At 40.5% G+C, this 21,306-nt stretch overlaps 1 protein-coding gene across 1 annotated transcript in view; it reads left to right on the plus strand.

The window, feature by feature from the left end:
• Nucleotides 1–20,607, plus strand: part of LOC123376531 (complement factor H-like) — a 33,395-nt gene extending 12,788 nt beyond the window's left edge. Inside the window, exons 2-8 of the mRNA XM_045028590.1 lie at nt 334–519; nt 9,889–9,994; nt 11,335–11,411; nt 13,720–13,914; nt 15,769–15,939; nt 18,533–18,712; nt 20,384–20,607. Coding sequence (XP_044884525.1) covers nt 334–519; nt 9,889–9,994; nt 11,335–11,411; nt 13,720–13,914; nt 15,769–15,939; nt 18,533–18,712; nt 20,384–20,592 — 1,124 coding nt within the window. The 3' untranslated portion in view covers nt 20,593–20,607. The remainder of the gene's footprint in view (nt 1–333; nt 520–9,888; nt 9,995–11,334; nt 11,412–13,719; nt 13,915–15,768; nt 15,940–18,532; nt 18,713–20,383) is intronic.
• Nucleotides 20,608–21,306: the final 699 nt, after the last annotated feature.

The following is a 21,306-nucleotide window of genomic DNA, read 5'->3' on the forward strand; positions in this document are numbered from 1 at the left end:
TTTTCATGTACTGTGTATATATACCTGCCTACTGTATTTTCCACTCCATGCATCTGATGAAATGGGTTTTAGCCCATGAAAGCTTATGCCCAAATAAATTTGTTAGTCTGTAAGATGCCACAAATACTCCTTGTTGTTTATGCTGACACAGTCTAACAGGGTATCACTCTGAAACCTTCCAGTTGCCCATGATCTTTCTAAACACTGTGTGGTAATTACAATCAAGAAGCTGCACTTGCTTGCTCTCAAATCTCATTCTTCCTTTTGTTAACATTATTTTTGGGTATTTACCATCTATTTTAATAAAAAATTTCTCATTTACTTAATATCTAGATTGTGAAACTCCACCTCCTAGAAGAACTAAGGAAATACTTACAGAAACCTGGGACAAGGCATCCTATCCACATGGTACTTTAGCAACTTACAACTGTCGACCTGGGTACATAAAACTTGGTCGTGTTACATTTCAGTGTACAAATGGTGTGTGGAAACATGTCCCCCCATATGTGGAATGTAGAAGTAAGTATCTGTACAAAATGTGAATATGTTCAACTGAAGTACTTTCTGTCATTTTCCCTTTTTCTTCAGGTCAACATTTAGGGAGACATCACAAAGTCCTCACTTGGGCAATGATACTCATTAACAACAATTGGAGTTTTGTCTGTAATAATTCCAAGTTTTGGCCCCTAAACTTTAGTGAGAAAGAAAATTCCATTAAAAAGAATCTCTATTATTACTACTGTGATTTACAATACAGACACCAAAGGTACAGATAGATGATTTAGCAAAGCAGGTGTTTTTTAACAGTTGCTCAAGGTAAACATAGCTACTTCATAGTAAGAAATAACTAGAACTGAGCAAAATTCAGAATTTCCATCCTATGGGAAATTCTTACATTTGAACATTTATTTTTTGTCATAAATTAGGATGAAAAGTTGATTTTTGAAATGTTTCAAAGAATGGAAATTAAAAAAAAATTGGTTCTGAAAGGTCAAAACAGTTTTGATTAAATAGAACTGATTGAAATGTTTCATTTCAAACTGCATTTTACCGAAGTGACGCATTGCCTCATGGGAATTGATGTTCAGGCGCCTTGATACCTCCATTTTTCCCATATAGGCTCCCTGACCAGACTACAACATTTATTATGTACTGAGAATCATCTGACCTCCATATTACATCATACATATCAATCAGAGGGAAATCCACAGTGCATTATGGGAGATGTAGTGCTCCAGGGAACATGGCCTGCAGGAGAGAAGGGGGACTCTGAAACCTGTCATTATATAATGGATTCATAGAAATGCAATTTAATGTTTTATTGGCCTGATTCAAAACTAAATGTTCTGGGTCGGGTCAGTTCAAGAAATTGAAACATTCCAGTTCAGGTTGAAGTGACCTACAATGAAATATTTCATTTAAATTTTCCCAATGGAAAATCAAAAATGTTTGGAAAGATCAAATTTTTCCAAAGAAAATATCAATTTTGCAGAAACTGCATTATCCATCAGAAGGTCATTCAGACAGATAATTCCTGACTAGCTCTATGAATAATAAAGTCAGATTAACATCTACTGTAATTTTGAATTAAAAAAGTAAACTTCCCATAAATTTTACCATATGTTCTTTCAAGTCTGATGTTGTAGATATCATATAATCATTTAAAAAGAGATTATGTTTGTAAAGCTCATTGAAGAAGCAAAGCAGTCTGAATAAAGCTAGATCTTTGAAGGTCATTAAATAGTGCTTGTTCCAAGAATGAACATGGCCAGCACTTTTAGGAAGGGGTCCCATGATTCCTTTCCTTTTATTACATGCTCCTTTAAATCTGGAATCAGTTATCTTCTCTGAGTCATCCAAATATGCTTCTTTCCCAAATAGTCTACATCTCTAATCAAAATATCCTACATATAGCAAAGTTAATTTGACATGAAAATCATTAAGAGAAAATCATAGATTCTAGGACCAGAAGGGATTATTATGATTATCTGATATGAACTCCTCCATAACCCAAGCCAAAGAACACAGCCCGATAATTTCTTCATCAAGACCATAATTTCTGTTTAAGATAGAACATTGATTTAAAGATTGCAAGTGATGAAGAATCCACCCTGTCCCTAGGTAAACGGATCCGATGGTTAATTACCCTCATTTACTTCTTTTTGCCTATTTCTAGTTTGAATTTACTTAGCTTCAATTTCCAAACATTTGATTTTGTTATGCCTTCTTCTCTTAGTTTAAAAAGTGGTCTATTATTGGAAATCACTTCCCAGTGGAGACACTTCTAGAGCACAATCAAATCTTTGTTTAATCTTCTCTTTGAGCCTCTTTAATTTCTCAGTCAGGCATGTTTTCCAGACCTCTAATCATTCTTGTTGCTCTTTGCAATTTACCAACATCTTTTGTGAAGTGTGAACACAAAAACTGGACACAGTATTCTAATAATACACAGTAAAGAAATCAGAGGTGAAAAATTATGCAGAATAGCTACAGAACTAGAGTAAATGGTTCAGAAACTTAGCCAGTGAGGCCCTGCTCTTAAATATGAAATAAAGGGTGATGTGAGCTTAATCCCATTCCCTCCCTCCTTTTTTCCAGGAAGAAACCAAAGACACTTTTTTACTACAGGTTTTTTGCCCTTCCCTTTGGGACGTGAATGCTATAAAAGATCTCTCTTCTATGTACAAGTCAGGTGCTTCTGCAACTGCTTCCACAGATGTCTCCCACCTGCAGCTCTCTCCTGCTTATAGCAGACCTCAGAGAAATGTTCTTGAGCAAATAGATCTATTAACTGGTCATAAGTTTCTGCCCCTTTACTTTTTTGAAATTTTTTTTTCCAAATAATCCACCATTTTATGAATATATTCCCTGTGATTTAACTTGTCAACCTTTTAAAGGTTTATAAACTTTGTGGTATGCCTCTGGTGTAATTTGAAACCTTTCTGACAAACAATTTTAAAATGTCATACTTCATAGTCTCATTTACATCCATATAATTAAACACCTTCAAAGTTTTACCATTCAGTTTGGAGAGTAAGATGGTCATTCTCCAATCATCAGAGTTGTTATGTACACTGCAGATCCTTTCAAAGGTGGTTAAATATTCTTCAGTGCAATCAGTCTCCCTGTAACTAGCGCACAGTTTGTCCCAGCTGTGTGATCCCTGGTGAGGATTACACATGGGCTGAAGGATCTGCTTTTGTAAGTCCAGTATGCTCAGGGCGTGCTGCCTGCCATCTCTTTTTCTTGCCTCTCCTTCTTTTCTTTGACCTCTGCTTCTTGGGCTTCAAAAATGTTGTCGTCCAGCTCCAGTGCTCTCTGGTGTGTGGCTTCCACTGCATCCCATTTATCTTTGGCTGCCCAGAGATGGTTCCTTCTCTACTTTTGCCACCTCCTAGATGGCCAACTCCAACTTCATAGCTGTTTCATTGAGGGCTATACCTGTGCATAACTTAACTTGTTCCATGAGTGAAAATCTCAGTTCCACAGTGATTTTCCCTTCATCATCTAATTCACGAGCTTCACACTGCTGCGCCAACTATTGCTTATTTAGTTTGGAGTCGATTTCTTGTCTACTCATTTTATACTGCACTCTATTTCCTTACCTGAAATAAACAGAAAATAGCAATCCATAACCTGTTTCTTCATTTTTCACCATTCTAAGGGTGACTCTCTCACAAGCAAACTGGATGTAGATCCTGCCTGATTACTCCACTGTGGTGCTTCCCAGGGGTAGGGTTGTGAGGCACCTCACTACCACCTCCCCTTATCTGTGCTTATCAGGGTGCAGCTTCCTGACACCACTAGCCGCAGGCAGAACGAGCACACTCTCTCTGCCTATGCAGGCTGTGCTGTTCCTCTTCAGGTTAGTGATAGGCACACACCAATCCCCAAGTCCTTCAAGCATCTGCCTGTAGCATCCAGCCCCAATCCACTGGACACTCCCAGATCCTCTATTCCCAAAGGAATAGAACACCACAGCTTACCAGTTATACCACAGAATACAGTTCTGCTTAACACACAGTACTTAAGTTTGTTTATAGAGAAAGCATTTTTAAGTTTATTTAGCAAAGAACAGAGTTTCAAATGATAGCAAGCTGAAATATTGGAAACAAAGGGTTACGTCTAAAACAGAATCATAACACACATAATGGAGCCCAGACTTAACTAACATGATACTCTTCTGTCTAGTGATCTTTACGTCACCCAAATTTCTTCTCCCAGGATTTAAAAACTTGTGATCCTTATTTCATGAAGGAAAACCCTCTGTTATCTTGCATCCTAGATGAAGAATGTAGAGTTAGGGTACGTCTACACTACAGGATTATTCCGATTTTACAGAAACCGGTTTTGTAAAACAGATTGTATAAAGTCGAGTGCATGCGGCCACACAACGCACATTAATTCGATGGTGTGCGTCCATGGTCCAAGGGTATCGTCGATTTCCGGAGCGTTGCACTGTGGGTAGCTATCCCGTAGCTATCCCATAGTTCCTGCAGTCTCCCCCACCCCTTGGAATTCTGGGTTGAGGTACCAGTGCCTGATGGGGCAAAAATCATTGTCGCGGGTGGTTCTGGATACAGCCTCACCCCTCCCTCCGTGAAAGCAGCAGACAACTGTTTCGCGCCTTTTTTCCTGGGTGAACTGTGCAGACGCCATAGCACAGCAAGCATGGACCTTGCTCAGCTCAATACCGCAATCGTGGACATTTTAAACACCTCGCGCATTCTCATGCAGTCTATGCTGAACCAGGACCTGCAAAGCCAGGCAAGGAGGAGGCGGCTACGGCAGCACGGCGATGAGAGTGATGAGGACATGGACACAGAATTCTCTCAAACCGCGGGCCCCTGCGCTTTGGAGATCCTGATGGTAATGGGGCAGGTTCTAGCCATTGAATGCCGATTTTGGGCCTGGGAAACAAGCACAGACTGGTGGGACCACATAGTTTTGCAGGTGTGGGACGATTCGCAGTGGCTGCGAAACTTTCGCATGCGTAAGGGCACTTTCATGGAATTTTGTGACTTGCTTTCCCCTGCGCTGAAACGCCATAATATCAAGATGAGAGCAGCCCTCACAGTGGAGAAGCGAGTGGCAATAGCCCTCTGGAAGCTTGCAACGCCAGACAGCTACCGGTCAGTTGGGAATCAATTTGGAGTTGGAAAATCTACTGTGGGGGCTGCTGTGATGCAAGTAGCCAAAGCAATCATTAAACTGCTGCTACGAAAGGTTGTGACTCTGGGAAACGTGCAGGCCATAGTGGATGGCTTTGCTGCAATGGGATTCCCTAACTGTGGGGGGGCGATAGATGGAACCCATATCCCTATCTTGGCACCGGAGCACCAGGGCACCCAGTACATAAATCGCAAGGGGTACTTTTCCATGGTGCTGCAAGCACTGGTGGATCACAAGGGACGTTTCACCAACATCCATGTGGGATGGCCGGGAAGGGTTCATGACACTCGCGTCTTCAGACGCACTGCTCTGTTTAAACAGCTGCAGCAAGGGAATTACTTCCCAGACCAGAAAATAACAGTTGGGGATGTAGAAATGCCTGTTGTTATCCTGGGGGACCCAGCCTACCCCTTGATGCCATGGCTCATGAAGCCATACACAGGCAGCCTGGTCAGTGGTCAGGAGCTGTTCAACTACAGGCTGAGCAAGTGCAGAATGGTGGTAGAATGTGCCTTTGGCCGTTTAAAGGCGCGCTGGCGGACATTACTGACTCGCTCAGACCTCAGCCAAACCAATGTCCCCTTTGTTATTGCTGCTTGCTGTGTTCGCCACAATCTCTGTGAGAGTAAGGGGGAGACCTTTATGGCGGGGTGGGAGGCTGAGGCAAATCACCTGGCTGCTGATTACACACAGCCAGACACCAGGGCGATTAGAAGAGCACACCAGGAAGCGGTGCGCATCAGAGAAGCTTTGAAAACGAGCTTCATCATTGGCCAGGGTAGGGTGTGACTGCTGTGTTTGTTTCCCCTTGATGAACCCCCACCCCCCTTGATTGACTCATTCCCTGTAAGCAACCCACCCTCCCCCTTCGATTACAGCTTGCTTAAGGAAATAAAGTCACTATTATTTAAAAATCATGTATTCTTTATTAATTCATTATAAAAAGAGGGAGAGAACTGAGAAGGTAGCCCGGGTGTGGTTTGGGAGGAGGATAGGAGGGAGGGAAAAGACCACTAAAAAAATTTCACAGTAATGACAGCCTTTTGGTTGGGCTGTCCACGGGGGTGGAGTGGGCGGGTGCACGGAGCCTCCCCCCACACGTTCTTACACATCTGGGTGAGGAGGATGTGGAACATGGTGAGGGGTGAGGGTGGTTATACAGGGGCTGCAGCGGCACTCTGTGATCCTGCTGCCGTTCCTGAAGCTCCACCAGACGCTGGAGCATGTCAGTTTGATCACGCAGCAGCCCCAGAGTTGCATCCCGCCACCTCTGATCTTCCTGCCGCCACCTCTCATCTCGCGCATTCCTCCTGTCCTCATGTTCACTGGCATCTTTCCTGTAATTTGATACTACCTCCTTCCACTCATTCAGATGAGCTCTTTCCTTGCGGGTTACTTCCATGATATCCGAGAACATTTCATCTCGCGTCTTCTTTTTCCTCCGCCTTATCTGAGCTAGCCTTTGGGATGGAGTAGGGAGGCTTGAAAAATTTGCACCTGCATGAGGGAGGGAAAAAAGGGAGAGAAGTATTTAAAAAGATACATTTTACAGAACAATGGTTATACTCTATCACAGTGAACAGCACTATTCACCTTACATAGCACATGTGATTTCACTACAAGGTCGCATTTTGCATCTTCATATTGAGTGCCTGGTGTTACAGATCTCACAGATGCAGGTCCGGGCATCAGATTTCAGCTTGCATGCGACCATGGTAAGCCACTGTCTTTCGGCTTCTGCAGCCTTCATATATACAGTGCTTTACCCCTCCCCCCACCGCATGGCTGGTATCATGCAAGCTCACTGCTAATCACCCCCCTTCCCCCCCCCCCACCACATGCCTGGTAGCTGGGAAGATCCCTGCTGGCCAAACGCGAAAAAGCTCATCGCTATTTCACTCCTCCCCTCCCCCCGCTTGGCTATGTGCAAGGAAGGATTGTTTTTAAGCAGCAGGCCACGAGCCCAGTAGGAAAATGGGCATCTCTGTCCCCTTAATTAAATTCCTGATTTTCAACCAGGTTACCCTGAACGATATCACTCTGCTGAGGATAACACAGCAAGATAAAGAACGGATGTTTCTTGAATGCCAGCAATCACTGGGACCATACACAGCTATGCTTTGTCATGCAATGATACCCGATTACTTGCTACATGCATGGCGTGGTAAAGTGTCCTACCATGGTGGACGGAACAAGGCTGCCTTGCCCAGAAACCTTCTGCAAAGGCTTTTGGAGTACCTCCAGGAGCGCATCATGGAGATGTCCCTGGAGGATTTCCGCTCAATCCCGACATGTTAACAAACTTTTTAAAGTAACTTTACTGGCCGCGAATGCATCCCAAGTCCTCAGGGCAAATCAATCATTAATAAACGCTTGCTTTTAAACCATGTTTTATATTTAAAAAGGTACACTCACCAGTGGTCGCTTCCATGACTTCACCATCTGGGCTAGTGGCTTGGGAGGGCTGGTAGGGTAATTCCGTCTGGGTCAGAAAAAGCTCCTGGCTGTTGGGTCTAACGGAGTGCTGTGTGCTCTCTACAAGCTCGTCCTCCTCTTCTTCATCGTCATCTTCCCCGTCCGCAGAATCCTCAGCCATGGCTGAGATTACAATCCCCACTTCGGAATCCACGGACAGGGGTGGGGTAGTTGTGGCGCAGCCCCCTAAAATTGCATGCAGCTCAGCGTAGAAGCGGCATGTTTTTGGCCCTGCACCGGACCTTCCGTTTGCTTCTTTGGTTTTCTGGTAGGCTTGTCTGAGCTCCTTAACTTTCACTCTGCACTGCACTGAGTCCCTGCTGTGGCCTTTTTCCATCATAGCCTTGGAAATTTTTTCAAATACTTTTTCATTTCATCTTTTGGAACGCAGTTCTGTTAGCACTGAATCCTCTCCCCATATAGCGATCAGATCCAGTACCTCCAGTGCAGTCCATGCTGGAGCTCTTTTTCGATTCTCAGGAGACTGCATTGTTACCTGTGCAGATGAGCTGTGCGTGGTCACCTGTGCTGATGAGCTCTCCACGCTGGGCAAGCAGGAAATGAAATTCAAAAGTTCGCGGAGTTTTTCCTGTCTACCTGGCCAGTGCATCCGAGTTCAGATTGCTGTCCAGAGCGGTCACAATGACGCACTGTGGGATACCAGCCGGAGGCCAATACCATCGATTTGCGGTCACACTAACCCTAATCCGATATGGTAATACCGATTTCAGTGCTACTCCTCTCGTCGGGGAGGAGTACAGAAACCGGTTTAAAGAGCCCTTTATATCGATATAAAGGGCCTCGTAGTGTGGACAGGTGCGGCGTTAAATCGGTTTAATGCTGCTAAAATCGGTTTAAACGCGTAGTGTAGACCAGGCCTTAGTCTCTGTACCTACAGTTGCAGTCCAAAAATCCATGATCTTCACTTATAAAAGACCTTCCTGGTCATTTATTTCCTGCTGTAAATTCCCCCTTCCGAAGATTTCATAATTCCATCATTAACATTTAGCTCAGACTGTAAATGTGCATTCATTGTGAACTATACAATACTCCATTTACATTCAGACAGACTGCTAGATAAACATTTTCTGCCTGAAATAAACTTGTTTGTCAACTTTTGGTGACTGACTCCAACTCACAGGCCAAAAGAACATAAGTGTGTGTGTGTGTAAACCCCTTACATATTATCTATACATACATTTTTTCAGTGATCCTGATGACCATTGTGACACAAACTTTCAGTAGATACCTTACATGACACTCTTGGCAAACTAGTAGGTAGATACCAGACCAAGGGGGATCCCTATAATCCTTATGTACACTGATGCCCTCTGCCATATGGCACCAAGAGGTCCCTGGCTCACACATCCTTCTATCTTAAGAAGTCCTTGGGCTCCAGTTTGAAGGGTAACCATTCACCCAGGGTCCCAGCTTGTCATTGTAGGAGTGTATTTATCTTCTGCAGAACCAAAGTGCCATCTCTCAGTCAGATATCTTTTCATGAACAATGTTTTTCATATAACTCAAGCTCCTCACTGCTATAATCTGGGAATTTATGACCAGGTATTTAAAAACTTCATTAGCATGCTGGAATTTACTATATCCCTGAGTTAAAAAGTCAATGCATAATTACAGTTCTGTCTCCGTGTATCACCTATGTAACAAGCAGTACATGTAATTTACTTGATTGACTTAATAATATGTTTATTTTCCTCCTAATATACATGTATGCGTATAGAAGCATTTCTAAAGAGCCCTTACCTCTTTGAAAGAATCCTTTTGAAAGTGTTCAAGGAAAAGTTTTAAATATCAGGTCAATAAACCTTGTGCCTTAAAAAAATATTAACAAATTGGGACTTTTCAATGTGTATTTAAATCTGATCATAGGTCTGACAAAGCATCCAATTTTAGAGCAGAGGCCTTTAGAGTATTAACAAATATTTTATAGAGTCAGATTCTTTGCTGTTTGTCACTCAGAAAGCAAAAATTTGGATAGTCCCAGTATTTAATTCGCCAGCATTATGGTTGAGTTTTCAAAAGCGCTCGGCATTCAGCTACCACTGAAATCAATGGTAAAACTCCCATTGACTTTAATAGGAGAGAATTAAGCTAATGCTGAAAGCTTTTGAAAATCCCACCCCATATAGCAAATACAATTCCTATCTGACAGTCAAAGTTACCTCCCTTTACAGCACTGTAGAAGGTTTATAAACACATTTCCCTTTTTTTCCACCCCCACAGACAAGCCCTGTGGCCATCCTGGAGATATTCAGTTTGGCTCCTTTGAACTTACTGCTGGAACAGAGTTTGTATTTGGTGCTCGCGTTGAGTACAAATGTGATGAAGGGTAATGTTGTTTTGTTGTTCAATATACTGATAGTACTAGAGCAGGTCAATGTGGGGTGTAAAAGTTAATGGAGTAAGTGTCTAGTTATGGCTTTGCGATTTTATATTTAAGACTGACAGATTTACATTCTGTTAATATTGTTAAATTTCTATAGTTAGAAGTGGTTAATGATGAAAGCGCATCCAGTTTCATTACATTAAAAACACCTTGGGTTTCCATAAGACTATTTAACATAACTCTTTAAACTTATACCTTCAGATGTACTTCTGTAGCAGAGTATCAGAGGGGTAGCCATATTAGTCTGGATCTGTAAAAGCAGCAAAGAGTCCTGTGGCAACTTATAGACTAACAGACATATTGGAGCATGAGCTTTCGTGGGTGAATACCCATGCATCCGATGAAGTGGGTATTCACCCACGAAAGCTCATGCTCCAATACGTCTGTTAGTCTATAAGGTGCCACAGGACTCTTTGCTGCTTCTGTAGCAGAGTCAGCCAAACTTTGTCCTCCTGAGGACCACTCCTAGTTTGCTTAGACTGACTGCAGTTGATCTCATATTTAATATGGAGATCCAGGACTCAGAAACTAATGAACTGATGAAGCCTTGTTACGGGGCTTAGTGGGTCAGAGGCCTGATTTTCAGAGGTCAGCACTTGTGAAAATCAGGCCCTGACCTACAAGCCAAACATTAATCATTCCTGTTCTATAGTAATTGCAGAGAATTTTTTTTTCAAATTACGACTTTGTGGTAGACTTAGTAACTACATTCATCGTGTGCTTTCACGAATAACTATAGCTCTCTAGAAAGAGCTTTAGTAAATTGAATAAAAAATCTTCTGTATAATAAGATATACTCCATTACAGTCTGGCTGTTTTGCACTGCTCTGGCAATGCAAAACATCCATAAACTTGGCTTAATCTACCATTTTCACCAGGTTTATGCCTCCTTTGTGCTAGAGGGTACCAGTGAACTGGGCTTAGAAGTTGCAATTCTCCCTAATGTTGTGGGACCACAGTGAATTACAATGGTTTCTATACACAGGGCTGAGCCAGAGTTTAGCATTAGCAGCTCTCTGTAATAAAGAAGCTTCAAGGAAGCTTTACTTCTGCCACTTACTATTCTGCTACTGTGAGCAATAGGAAGTTTAACAAAGTGGAGAAGGAGCCCAGTAGAGACAGTATTGTTTCCTTCTCCAGGCGAATGTTTTGGGTTAGTTTATATATTAGAACAGGGGAAACTATTTGCATTGTTTTAACTGTAATAGCATCACATAACCTGTTAACACATAATGCTGCTGTATTTTAGAGTTTTATATTTTGGTTACAATTTTTTTGGTAAGTTATCAGATGCTCAGCCAAAGAAATTTCCGTGAGTGTCAGGCAGATGGATGGAGCAATGAACTCCCCCACTGTGAAGGTAAATGGAGTCTACAACAATCTTTTTTTCAAACTGATTTTTATTTAATATTTGCCTGCTTAAAACTATTTAGGACCCAACTGTGATATCTTTGCTCACATTGATTAGTACCTTTCTCTAGAGCCCTCTGTGCGACTATTTAAATTTCGCTCCCATCCCGCCCTGCAGTGCCCACGCCCACTCCCACCCTCTCTTGAATTATTTCTGGCATTTTTATCCTGCTCCAAACCAAAAAAAATCTTAGATCCCACAAATCCCGCAAGAGAGGGGAGGGAGATAAACACATATAGGAAAGAGAAGCTCAAACAAAATAGCAATTTCCCAAATAGGCTACACTTGGTAAACTGACAAGAAATGTAGGGTTTTCCTCCAAATTTCCACAGTCTGGGGTTTTTTGGTTTTTTTTGGTTTGGTTTGGTTTTTTTGGTTTGGTTTTTTTTCCCATCCAATCCCACCCACAATAAATACATTTTAATTTTTCTACTATTATGGCAGTGTGTCCTGCAGGACCCACAGGATCCCAGTCCAGCTGCTGGGCTCTACCTTACTCCACATGTAGTCTGATTGGTTTCAGTAGTATTACTCATTCAGCATGATCAACAATGTCATAATCTGTCCTTTAATGTTGTTCTTAGATATTCTCCTTCTTAATTATGTTCTGTAGAGCTTTAATACTTATGGGGAAAGCGTTCTGTCGTACAATGAATACACATCCCACAGTATAGTATTTGTGTTATGATGTGAATGTGACTTTGGCCAGTAAGAATTGTTGTTATTTATATTTCTTTAGTCCCAAATTTTTAAGGGTTTCTCACTAAAGGAAAAGCATGACTACCTGTGAATGTGTGCGCTTAATCGTGCATGATTATACATTTATAAATCTTTATAGATTTGTTTGAGGAACCCTGAAATAGGATGCAAAATCAAAGAATGTGCAGATGACTGATATACTGGAGAAAGTTGGGAGAAGAAAGAGATGGAGGCAAAATTCTGGTCTCAGATATGCACATACACTCCCATTAATGTCTTTGCGGACATCCAAGGGTGGAATTTGGCCCCATCTAATGGCTACCTTTGTAATAAGGAATATTTGATCACATATATTTATTCTTTTTCTTGGGTTAGTGCAGTTATGATAAATTAGAGATATGAGCCAAACTTTCTGCTGAGATAAATTGTACTCACTTATACCAGTGATGAATTTAGTCCAATATCTTTATCAAGGATTTTGAGCTAATAACTGTGAACTGATAGATATGTTTTGGTCAGTCTGCAGTTCTCTACAGTTTTCCAACTGATTAGTCTGTGAGCAGATGTAGTCTTGGCATAAGCAAGAGCAACTAATTTTGACTTTTAGCAGGGCTTGGGCTGTGAGTGCCACTGGATATGTTAGTTGGACTCCCATCTATCACTCAAGGCAATTCTAGGTGAGCACTCTGTCTGCAACCAGGACGAATGCACAGCAGAGTGAGGAGACTCCATGTACCAACTTTCTCTGGTGTCTCTCAGTCTGACTTTATATCATATTAGTCACTGTGGTATCTGAGTATGTGATAAAGCTTAATTTTGTGTTTACTGTGTAGTTTACTTATAGTATTTTTTTCAGTTGTTCTGTATTTTAATGTTTATCATAAAATCGTAGGACTGGAAGGGACCTCAAGAGGTCATTTAGTCTAGTCCCATGCACTCATGGCAGGACTAAGTATTATCTAGACCATCCCTGACAGGTGTTTGTTCAGCCTGCTCTTAAATCTCCAATGATGGAGATTCCACAACCTCCCTAGGCAATTTATTCCAATGCTTAACTACCCTGACAGTTAGGAAGATTTTCCCAATGTCCAACCTAAATTGCCCTTGCTGTAATTTAAATCCATTGCTTCTTGTCCTATCCTCAGAGGTTAAAGAGAACAATTTACCTCCCTCCTCCTTGTAACAACCTTTTTTGTACTTGAAAACTGTTAGCATGTCCCCTCTCAGTCTTCTCTTCTCCAGACTACACCAACCCATTTTTTTTTCCAATCTTCCCTCCTAGGTCATGTTTTCTAGACCTCTAATATTTTTTGTTGCTCTTCTCTGGACTTTCTCCAGTTTGTCCACATCACCCATAACTGGACACAATACTCTAGTTGAGGCCTAATCATCGTGGAGTAGAGAGGAAGAATTACTTCTTGTGTCTTGCTTATAACACTCTTGCTAATACATCCCAGAATTATTTCTTTTTTGCAACACTCTTTAACTTATTTTTATTGCTGATTTTGTTTTACAATAGTTACAGAGTAGGCCTTAAATTATAGCTTTATTTTTACAGTGAGCAAGTGTTTACCAGTAAATGCACCAGAAAATGGAAAAATCCTTGCAGCTGGTGTATATGAGGCAAACCAAGAATTTTCCTTTGGCCAAGTTGTACAGTTTGAATGTAATAAAGACTATAAACTTTCTGGATCTAAAGAAATACATTGCTCAGCTGATGGAAATTGGAATGCTGCTGTACCTACATGCATAGGTGAGAAGAAAATTATCTTTTAGTTTAGTGAAATTTCTCTTTAGCCAAAGTGATTTCGAAGGTACTGTTGATGTATTCATCTCCATTGCATGATATGTGTAAAGGAAGTAAAATCTAGAAAATTTAGTCATAAAGTCTTCTAGACATTCCCCAATCTTCACTGAAAAGTTAACACTGATGATACATAAGACATTATACATGAGTGAATAAATGGAACAAGAAAGTACCTACAGCTGAGAATATTCATTAATTTTTTGCATATTCTAATACTATCTATTCTGTTGACAGTAGATCAACTAGATAGTTGGCTTTTTGGAGCCAAAACTAGTAGGAAGGAATGAGATTAATTATATTCCTTCCTGTATATCAAACAGAATTGTAGCCTAATTTCCACTCAAGTCCACCTGACTTGTTACACTGTTGTGTTGCATTGAGATTGTATGCTCTTCAGGGCAGAAACTGTGGCTTTGTTTGTTTTGTAAAGCATATAGCACATTTTAGGAACTTAGAAATAACATCATCACATTCTACATGAAATGTATCAGGGATGTGCCTATTTCTTTTCCTAATAGCATGAACTTGGTAAGCACCACTTTACATCTTTCCACCTCCTTGGGTGCTGAGATATCAGGGGATGTTCCATTCCCTCATTTCTTAATTGGGTGGCTCAACGTCCCGCCACAGACATGGAGGGAGTGGCATTCTTCAGTACCTAAAATACTAGTTTTTCACGTCTCCTGAAATAATATTGCTTAACACAGAGCACTCCTGCCATATCTTATTTCTAGGTCCTGCCCATGCATTGAGAAGAGTTGATCTCTGTGAGCACATCTGATTGTAGGCTATATCAGTTGCTTTTAATTTTTACCCATTCAACCTGCAACTGAACTAGGAGCAAACAGCCAGGTTCTGAAGTAAAATTAATCAGCCAGAGTGTTTTTTGTTAATGATATGGTTTTACTAATGAAGTGCATTAATCTTTCCCCTGTGCTGAGTGTGACATATACAGGATAACTCCATATGTAATATCTTTTTAACTGATAACTTGTCACATGCACATATTATTATCTATTCTTAAAAATTAACAGACTAACCTGCAAACAGAGTTTGAGTCTATATGACATTTGATATTTAATATCAAAACCAAGTATGCTTCCACTTTATTGGTATTCTTAAAGTATTTAAAACTGAAACAATCATGGTGGATCGTGCTTTATTCAAATTGGCTTGGCCAGATATCACTTATTTGATTCTTAATTTGCTTTGTAAATAGAGATCATAGTATGAGATTGATTTACCAATGTTCTTGCATCAGGCATACTTGCTTCTGAAAAGATTTCTTAACATAATATTTCCATTTAATATTGAACCCAATGAGTTTTCAGAGTCAGGAAATTCTTTATATATTAACTGATTATGAAGTGTTTATTTAGGAAATGTATGGCAGTGACAAGCACGTTGGGCTAACTTTTGCAGCTCTGGCACCCCCCTACTTCTTATAATTCAAATGTGGAAGACTGGTATTAAATATGTAATTTGTTTAAAGCTGCTGCTAGAGTGCTGCTGCTTTTCTGCCATTGAGCTGACTTTGTCTTCTGTATATTTACCCCAAATTGCAATTATATCTTCAAAGTCCAAAGAAAGATTCATGAAATCTATCCCAGGTTCTAGATGGGCTTTTATATTTTATACAGAGACTTAAATGTTATGATGAAACACAGATTTACTATTTCCTAATTTACATAATCTTAAAACAGCCATGTCAAAATGAAATTTTGTATTTATTTTCTAGGGGGTGTTTTCTTAGTTAGGCATCACAACTTTTTTTTTTAATTTTGTTTCTTTTGTCCTTAGTGATAACCTGCGAACCACCAGGAATTAATAATGGAAATTTAATGACTCCAATGAAAGTTTACAGGGAGAATGAACGATTGCAGTTTATTTGTAATGCTGGATATACATTCGGTGAAAGATCTGATGCAGAGTGTACAGAATATGGATGGCGTCCAGAACCATTTTGTAAAGGTCTGCTTTTGCCCATTTTATACTGTGTGTTCTGTTACTTTTATCTAGCTAGCCAGCTATGGTCCTGGTCCACAACTAATGTTCCAAGGTACTATAGTAATACAAATACATAATTATTATATATGCTGTATCCTGGAAAGCAGTGACTCTGAAAAGGATTTAGGAGTCATAGTGGAAAAACAACTGAACTGTGATGCTATCGTAAAAAGGGCTAATTCAATCTTTGTGTAATATATAAATAGAGGAGCAGTGAGTAGAAGTAAGGAGGTGTTTTTTACCTCTGCAAAAGGCATTGGTGAGACTACTACTGAGATTACTGCATCCAGTTCTGGTGTCCAATTTTTCAACATCCTTTCTAAAATGTGGAGAGGAAGCAGAAAGGAGACACAAAAATTATTTGAGGTCCTGAAAAAATGCCTTACAGTGAGAACTGAAAGAGCTTATTCTGCTTAGTTTATTTTTAGAGCGTGGTATCTTGCCCTCAATATGTTGAGCATTCTTACTCCATTGTAAAATAATGAAGTGCCTGCCTGCCAATCAGTGTAGCCTGCTGCAAACAGAGTGGACATGTACATCTGACCTAACCAGCTCCAGTCTAAAAACAACTGTTCAAAAAGGGTCCCCTCCCCAACAGCACAGTGCTACAGAAACACTCCGTACAGAAAGAAAAATGCAAAAAGAGTCACTGAAACCACATGAAATTCCTGATTGCTCTTGGGTTAAAAAATACTGTCACATTACAGGCGTCAACATCTCCTGATTTCAGTGGTTACTGTTATAGACTCTAATGTCCTACCAGCCAATGAAAGCTGGACACATTTTCCATTGCAGCATGTAAACACCTTGTTTGGTTTAGTCAGTGGGATCATTTAAGAGGATGATGTGAGGATCTCTGGATTGGTTAATAATTAATCAATGAGAAGATTATAGGCTTGGTGGGGATTGTTGACACTGGGGCAATGGTTGGGATAATTAGGTAATTAGCTCAGTAAGGGGAAGATATATAATTGGAAGGATCTTTCTGACACATGCCTATGCTATGTTCTGCAGTGCTTGGAATCTAAAGATTAAAGGTACACATGGGGAAAAGAAACAGACTGTGTGCATGTTGTGAATAAGGGAACACGCAAATGGGCCAGACAGTGCAGAACATCAGGTAGCTGAACAAACACCCTTTGGCAGGCGCCTTAAAAATAAATCTCCAGCAAGAGTTAGCAGGCAGGATGGGAGGTGGGTGGACTAGAAGGAGTGATATTTCACCATCAGAGTTGCAACCCTCACCATCTCCTGGGATACTAATGACACCACTGCACCTTCATCTTGATCCTGAAAGATGTCCTGATGAGACTGGGAAAGAGAGAGGAACACAGAAGACATCGTCACCTTCACCATCTCCAGCTAAATCCTGAATACCACCTGGGATGTGCAACTTTGGTTCCTGCTGTCCTTCCCTCCCTCATGTCATCTTCCACCTCCACCTTATTCTCTTTTCTATCTCCCTTTTTGCTTTCTGTTTAGTAAAAGTCTGGACTACCTGTACAGTACTGTACATTTTGCAACACTACTGTGAGCTTGTGTCAGAAAGGCAGCTGAAAGCAATGTCCTAAACAGCCCAATGTTGGTTCACGTTTGCCAGGTCTCTAAGTCCCTGATAAGGGGGTTTGCTGTGCTTGTGTTTCTCCAGCAGTGAAGAAGCAAGTAAGAGTCAGCACTAGAGACCAGAAGCTGCATTGCGTATTTTTGCTATTCCTTTCTCTCCTTTTTTGGGTGTGTTTGTCTTGTTTCATCTTAAAGGAAGCAGGATCAGACTTTAACAACAACAGCAGTAAGCTCAAGCCCATCTCAGCTAATTTCTCTTTTTCCCCATAAAGACCAGTTATCGTTAATACTGTCTAAAAGATAGTCAAGAGAGGGGTTTCCTTCTAAAATCTCCCTATAGCTAAAGGGAATAAGGGACATTGTTAAAATAAAGCCTTACTTCTAACTTTGCATTTCAAATACTTTAACTGTTTTTCCTATGTCTTATAAAGGTTAACATGATTTTAATGGTTAACATGATTTTAATGGTGTGTTTGCCATGAGACTAAGCAGACCCAGGGCACTGTACTCAACACAAACATGGTTCAGTGGTTTGTACCATGATGCTGTTACGTTAACACCTTGGAATATCTGGAACAACTTATTCCATCCAACCAAACATGACAGGAGGGTAGTGTGGAATGAGTTTCCAGAAGAGATTAGACAAATCCAATGGGATCACCTTTAGGTCTCACTGCAAGGCTTCATTTTTTGGTAAAGTTTTTCCACAATAGTCAGAATGACACTTATAACAACTGACCCCTTCTCACCCCCAAAATAAAATAACTACCCCAAGCAAATACTCTGATCTCTAAAGATGGGTAAAAAACTGTAGACTTCATCAAATCCATAGGAATCTCACCATGCCAATGTTATGCAGATGATGTTCAAATATGACAGTGCTAGTAAAGCTAGTAAAAAAAATAGATACAAATAATTTTAATTGAAGGGGGGACTTACAGCCTAAAGTCCTTTTTATTACAGTTGCTAAACTTGTTTATCTGTTTTTGTTTAGAAATTAGATGTGATCCTCCAATAGTGACTAATGGAATCTACGACCCCGCACAAGAAGTGTTCAGAGAATTGGAAGTAATCAGAGTGCACTGTAATCAAGGATTTCACTTTGAAACGGACAATAGGGAGAAGACAGCAGAATGCACAAAGAATGGTTGGTTACCTATTCCAAGATGTATCTGTAAGTTACTTTTATTTTAACATGTTTTTAAAATATCAAAGCCCAAACAGTTATACAATGATTATACAATTTCTGCAGTTGAGAATGTAAACAGAAATGAAACAGGTATACTTGCAGGGTTTTTCCTTTTACAAAGTTTAAGAACATAAGAACGGCCATAGTGGGTCAAACCAAAGGTCCATCTAGCCCAGTATCTTGTCTTCTGACAGTGGCCAATGCCAGATGCCCCAGAGGGAATGATCAGAACAGGTAATCATCAAGTGATCCATGCCCTGCCACCTATTCACAACTTCTGGCAAACAGCGGCTAGGAACACCATCCCTGCCCATCCTACCTAATAGCCATTGATGGACTTATCCTCCACAAACTTATCTACTTTCTTTTTGAACTCTGTTACAACCTTCGCCTTCACTACATCCTCTGGCAAACAGTTCCACAGGTTGATTGTGTGTTGTGTGAAGAAATACTTCCTTTTTTTCATTTTAAGCCTGCTGCCTTTTAATTTCATTTGGTGACCCCAGTTCTTGTGTTATGAGAAGGAGTAAATAACACTTATTTACTTTCCTTATTTACTTTGATGGACTTGAATAAAGCACCTGTGAAAATATGATATGGTATAAGTTAATGCAGTTGTAAATAACTATACAACTAACATATACACAATGATTTATTTGACAAAATGTGCTAGACTCAACCCTTCTACAGGGAAGATTTGTAGCTGTGTGTTTTATCTATCCAAATGATAGTATGCCAAGCACAATACCATTACTGTATGAATGGTATAAAAGAAAAAAAAACCTATTGTCATAATTGGATTCTGAGTCACTCACATATACCACAGCCCTAGATTTGTACTATCCATTTTTGTTTCCTCATTTATTCTGAACGGTCACAGTCTCTTCCTGAAGAAGAGCTCTGTGTAAGATTGAAAGCTTGTCTCTCTCACAAACAGAAACTGGTCCAATAAAAGCTATTGCCATACCCACTTTGCCTCTCTAATATACTGGGACTGACATGGCTACACCAACAATGCATACAACAGGTTCTTTCAGGCAGTTCTTTTCCCTGTGCAAAATCAAGAAGTTCTTTCTCAAATGTTTACTCAATCTTTCCTCAGGTAAAATCCCAGTGGCTGCAATGAGAGTTTTGTTGAGTAGGGACTGAGTAAAAACGTATCGAGGACTTCAGAATTTGGCTTTGATGATTAGAAACAAATGAAAGCTGTCTAAAACAGGAAGAGGTGTAAGTGGATTTGGAGCCCAGCAATGGTATTATAAATTAATTCTCTGATAATGTGACTCCAGATATCTTGGAAAACATGGAGTTAATTCCCCCTGGATCTGCACACAAAGGGAACCTTTAGTATGTGGATCATGTCCTGTCTTGTGTGGAGGAAATTCCATCACCTCCATGACACTATCTTGCCAACTGGGGGATGGCCCTGTATCATGAGGAGATCCCACACAACATGTGGGTTCTGGGGGCTGGAAACCCTGCCTACCAGGTGAAAGCTCTATCTCGTGCTCCAAAGGAACAATTCGGGTAAACTGTGATTGTAACCTTGCAGAGCTCTTCTTTCCTTCCACCTCTTCCAATGAGTGTCCACAGAAGGGGGCAATTTTTCTTGCATGTACCTTGTAATATTATACATTTTAAACTTTTTTTTTAAAGTGAGACCCTGTGACTACCCAAATATAGAAAATGGAGCATTAACTGACTATTATGAACGTTACAAAGAACGAACCTTTCCAGCACAGTTAGGCTTGTCAATTTACTACAGATGTCTTGATGGTTACGTATCTGAAAAAGAGGAGGACTGGACTCAGATCAGTTGTACTAGAGGGGGCTGGTTTCCTGCGCCAAAATGCCTTAGTAAGTAAACATATGTTTGTATTATTTTCTTAAATTCTAGTCTACTATAACTAATAATTATATACAGCAATGGACAGAACCAGGACTGTGACAGAAGGTTGGTGTTACTACAATTCTGCTCCATTCTGGCTCCTTGACTCCCCCAGCAAAGACTGTCACCCAAGGACATGAGTGTCTCTTTAAAAGGATTCAAAAGCATAAGAAGGAGGCAGTACTTGGAACAGGCCTTCAATAAACCAGTTGTAGGATTTGCAGAGGGGTTGTTTGTATTTTGTTCCTTTTTTCCCACTTTTTTTCCCCTTTCACCTTATTGCTGATACCTTAACCAGCATTTCTGTTTCTCTCACAAGGGAACAGGATAGAAATTGGTATCCCTTTGAGAGTGAGAGTGTTTGTGGAAGGTACTGGGATCTTTAGGATTTTGAAAGGGTGAGCAAAGATCAATAATAACCTGTGTGGAGAGAGACCTAAGAGGAGGGGTATTTTGTGTTGTGAAATTTGCTACACGAAGAGAGGCTTAGGTGGTTCTTTTGTCTTTGGGATGTTCAGTTGTAAGAAAATTGCCTGTGAGAGTGACAGAACTATAGGAATTCTTTTCTCTTTTGTACCAGTGCCCATGTGTGCACATGCGTACACACACACTCTTTCCCCCTGCAGTGTGGGAATATATTGTTTCTTAGAAGACTTTTGCAGCTTGCCCTGGAGATTACTATTTTAGGTTG

The sequence above is a fragment of the Mauremys mutica genome, chromosome 8 (assembly GCF_020497125.1).
Source record: "Mauremys mutica isolate MM-2020 ecotype Southern chromosome 8, ASM2049712v1, whole genome shotgun sequence".
In the NCBI taxonomy this organism is placed as follows: Eukaryota; Metazoa; Chordata; order Testudines; family Geoemydidae; genus Mauremys; species Mauremys mutica.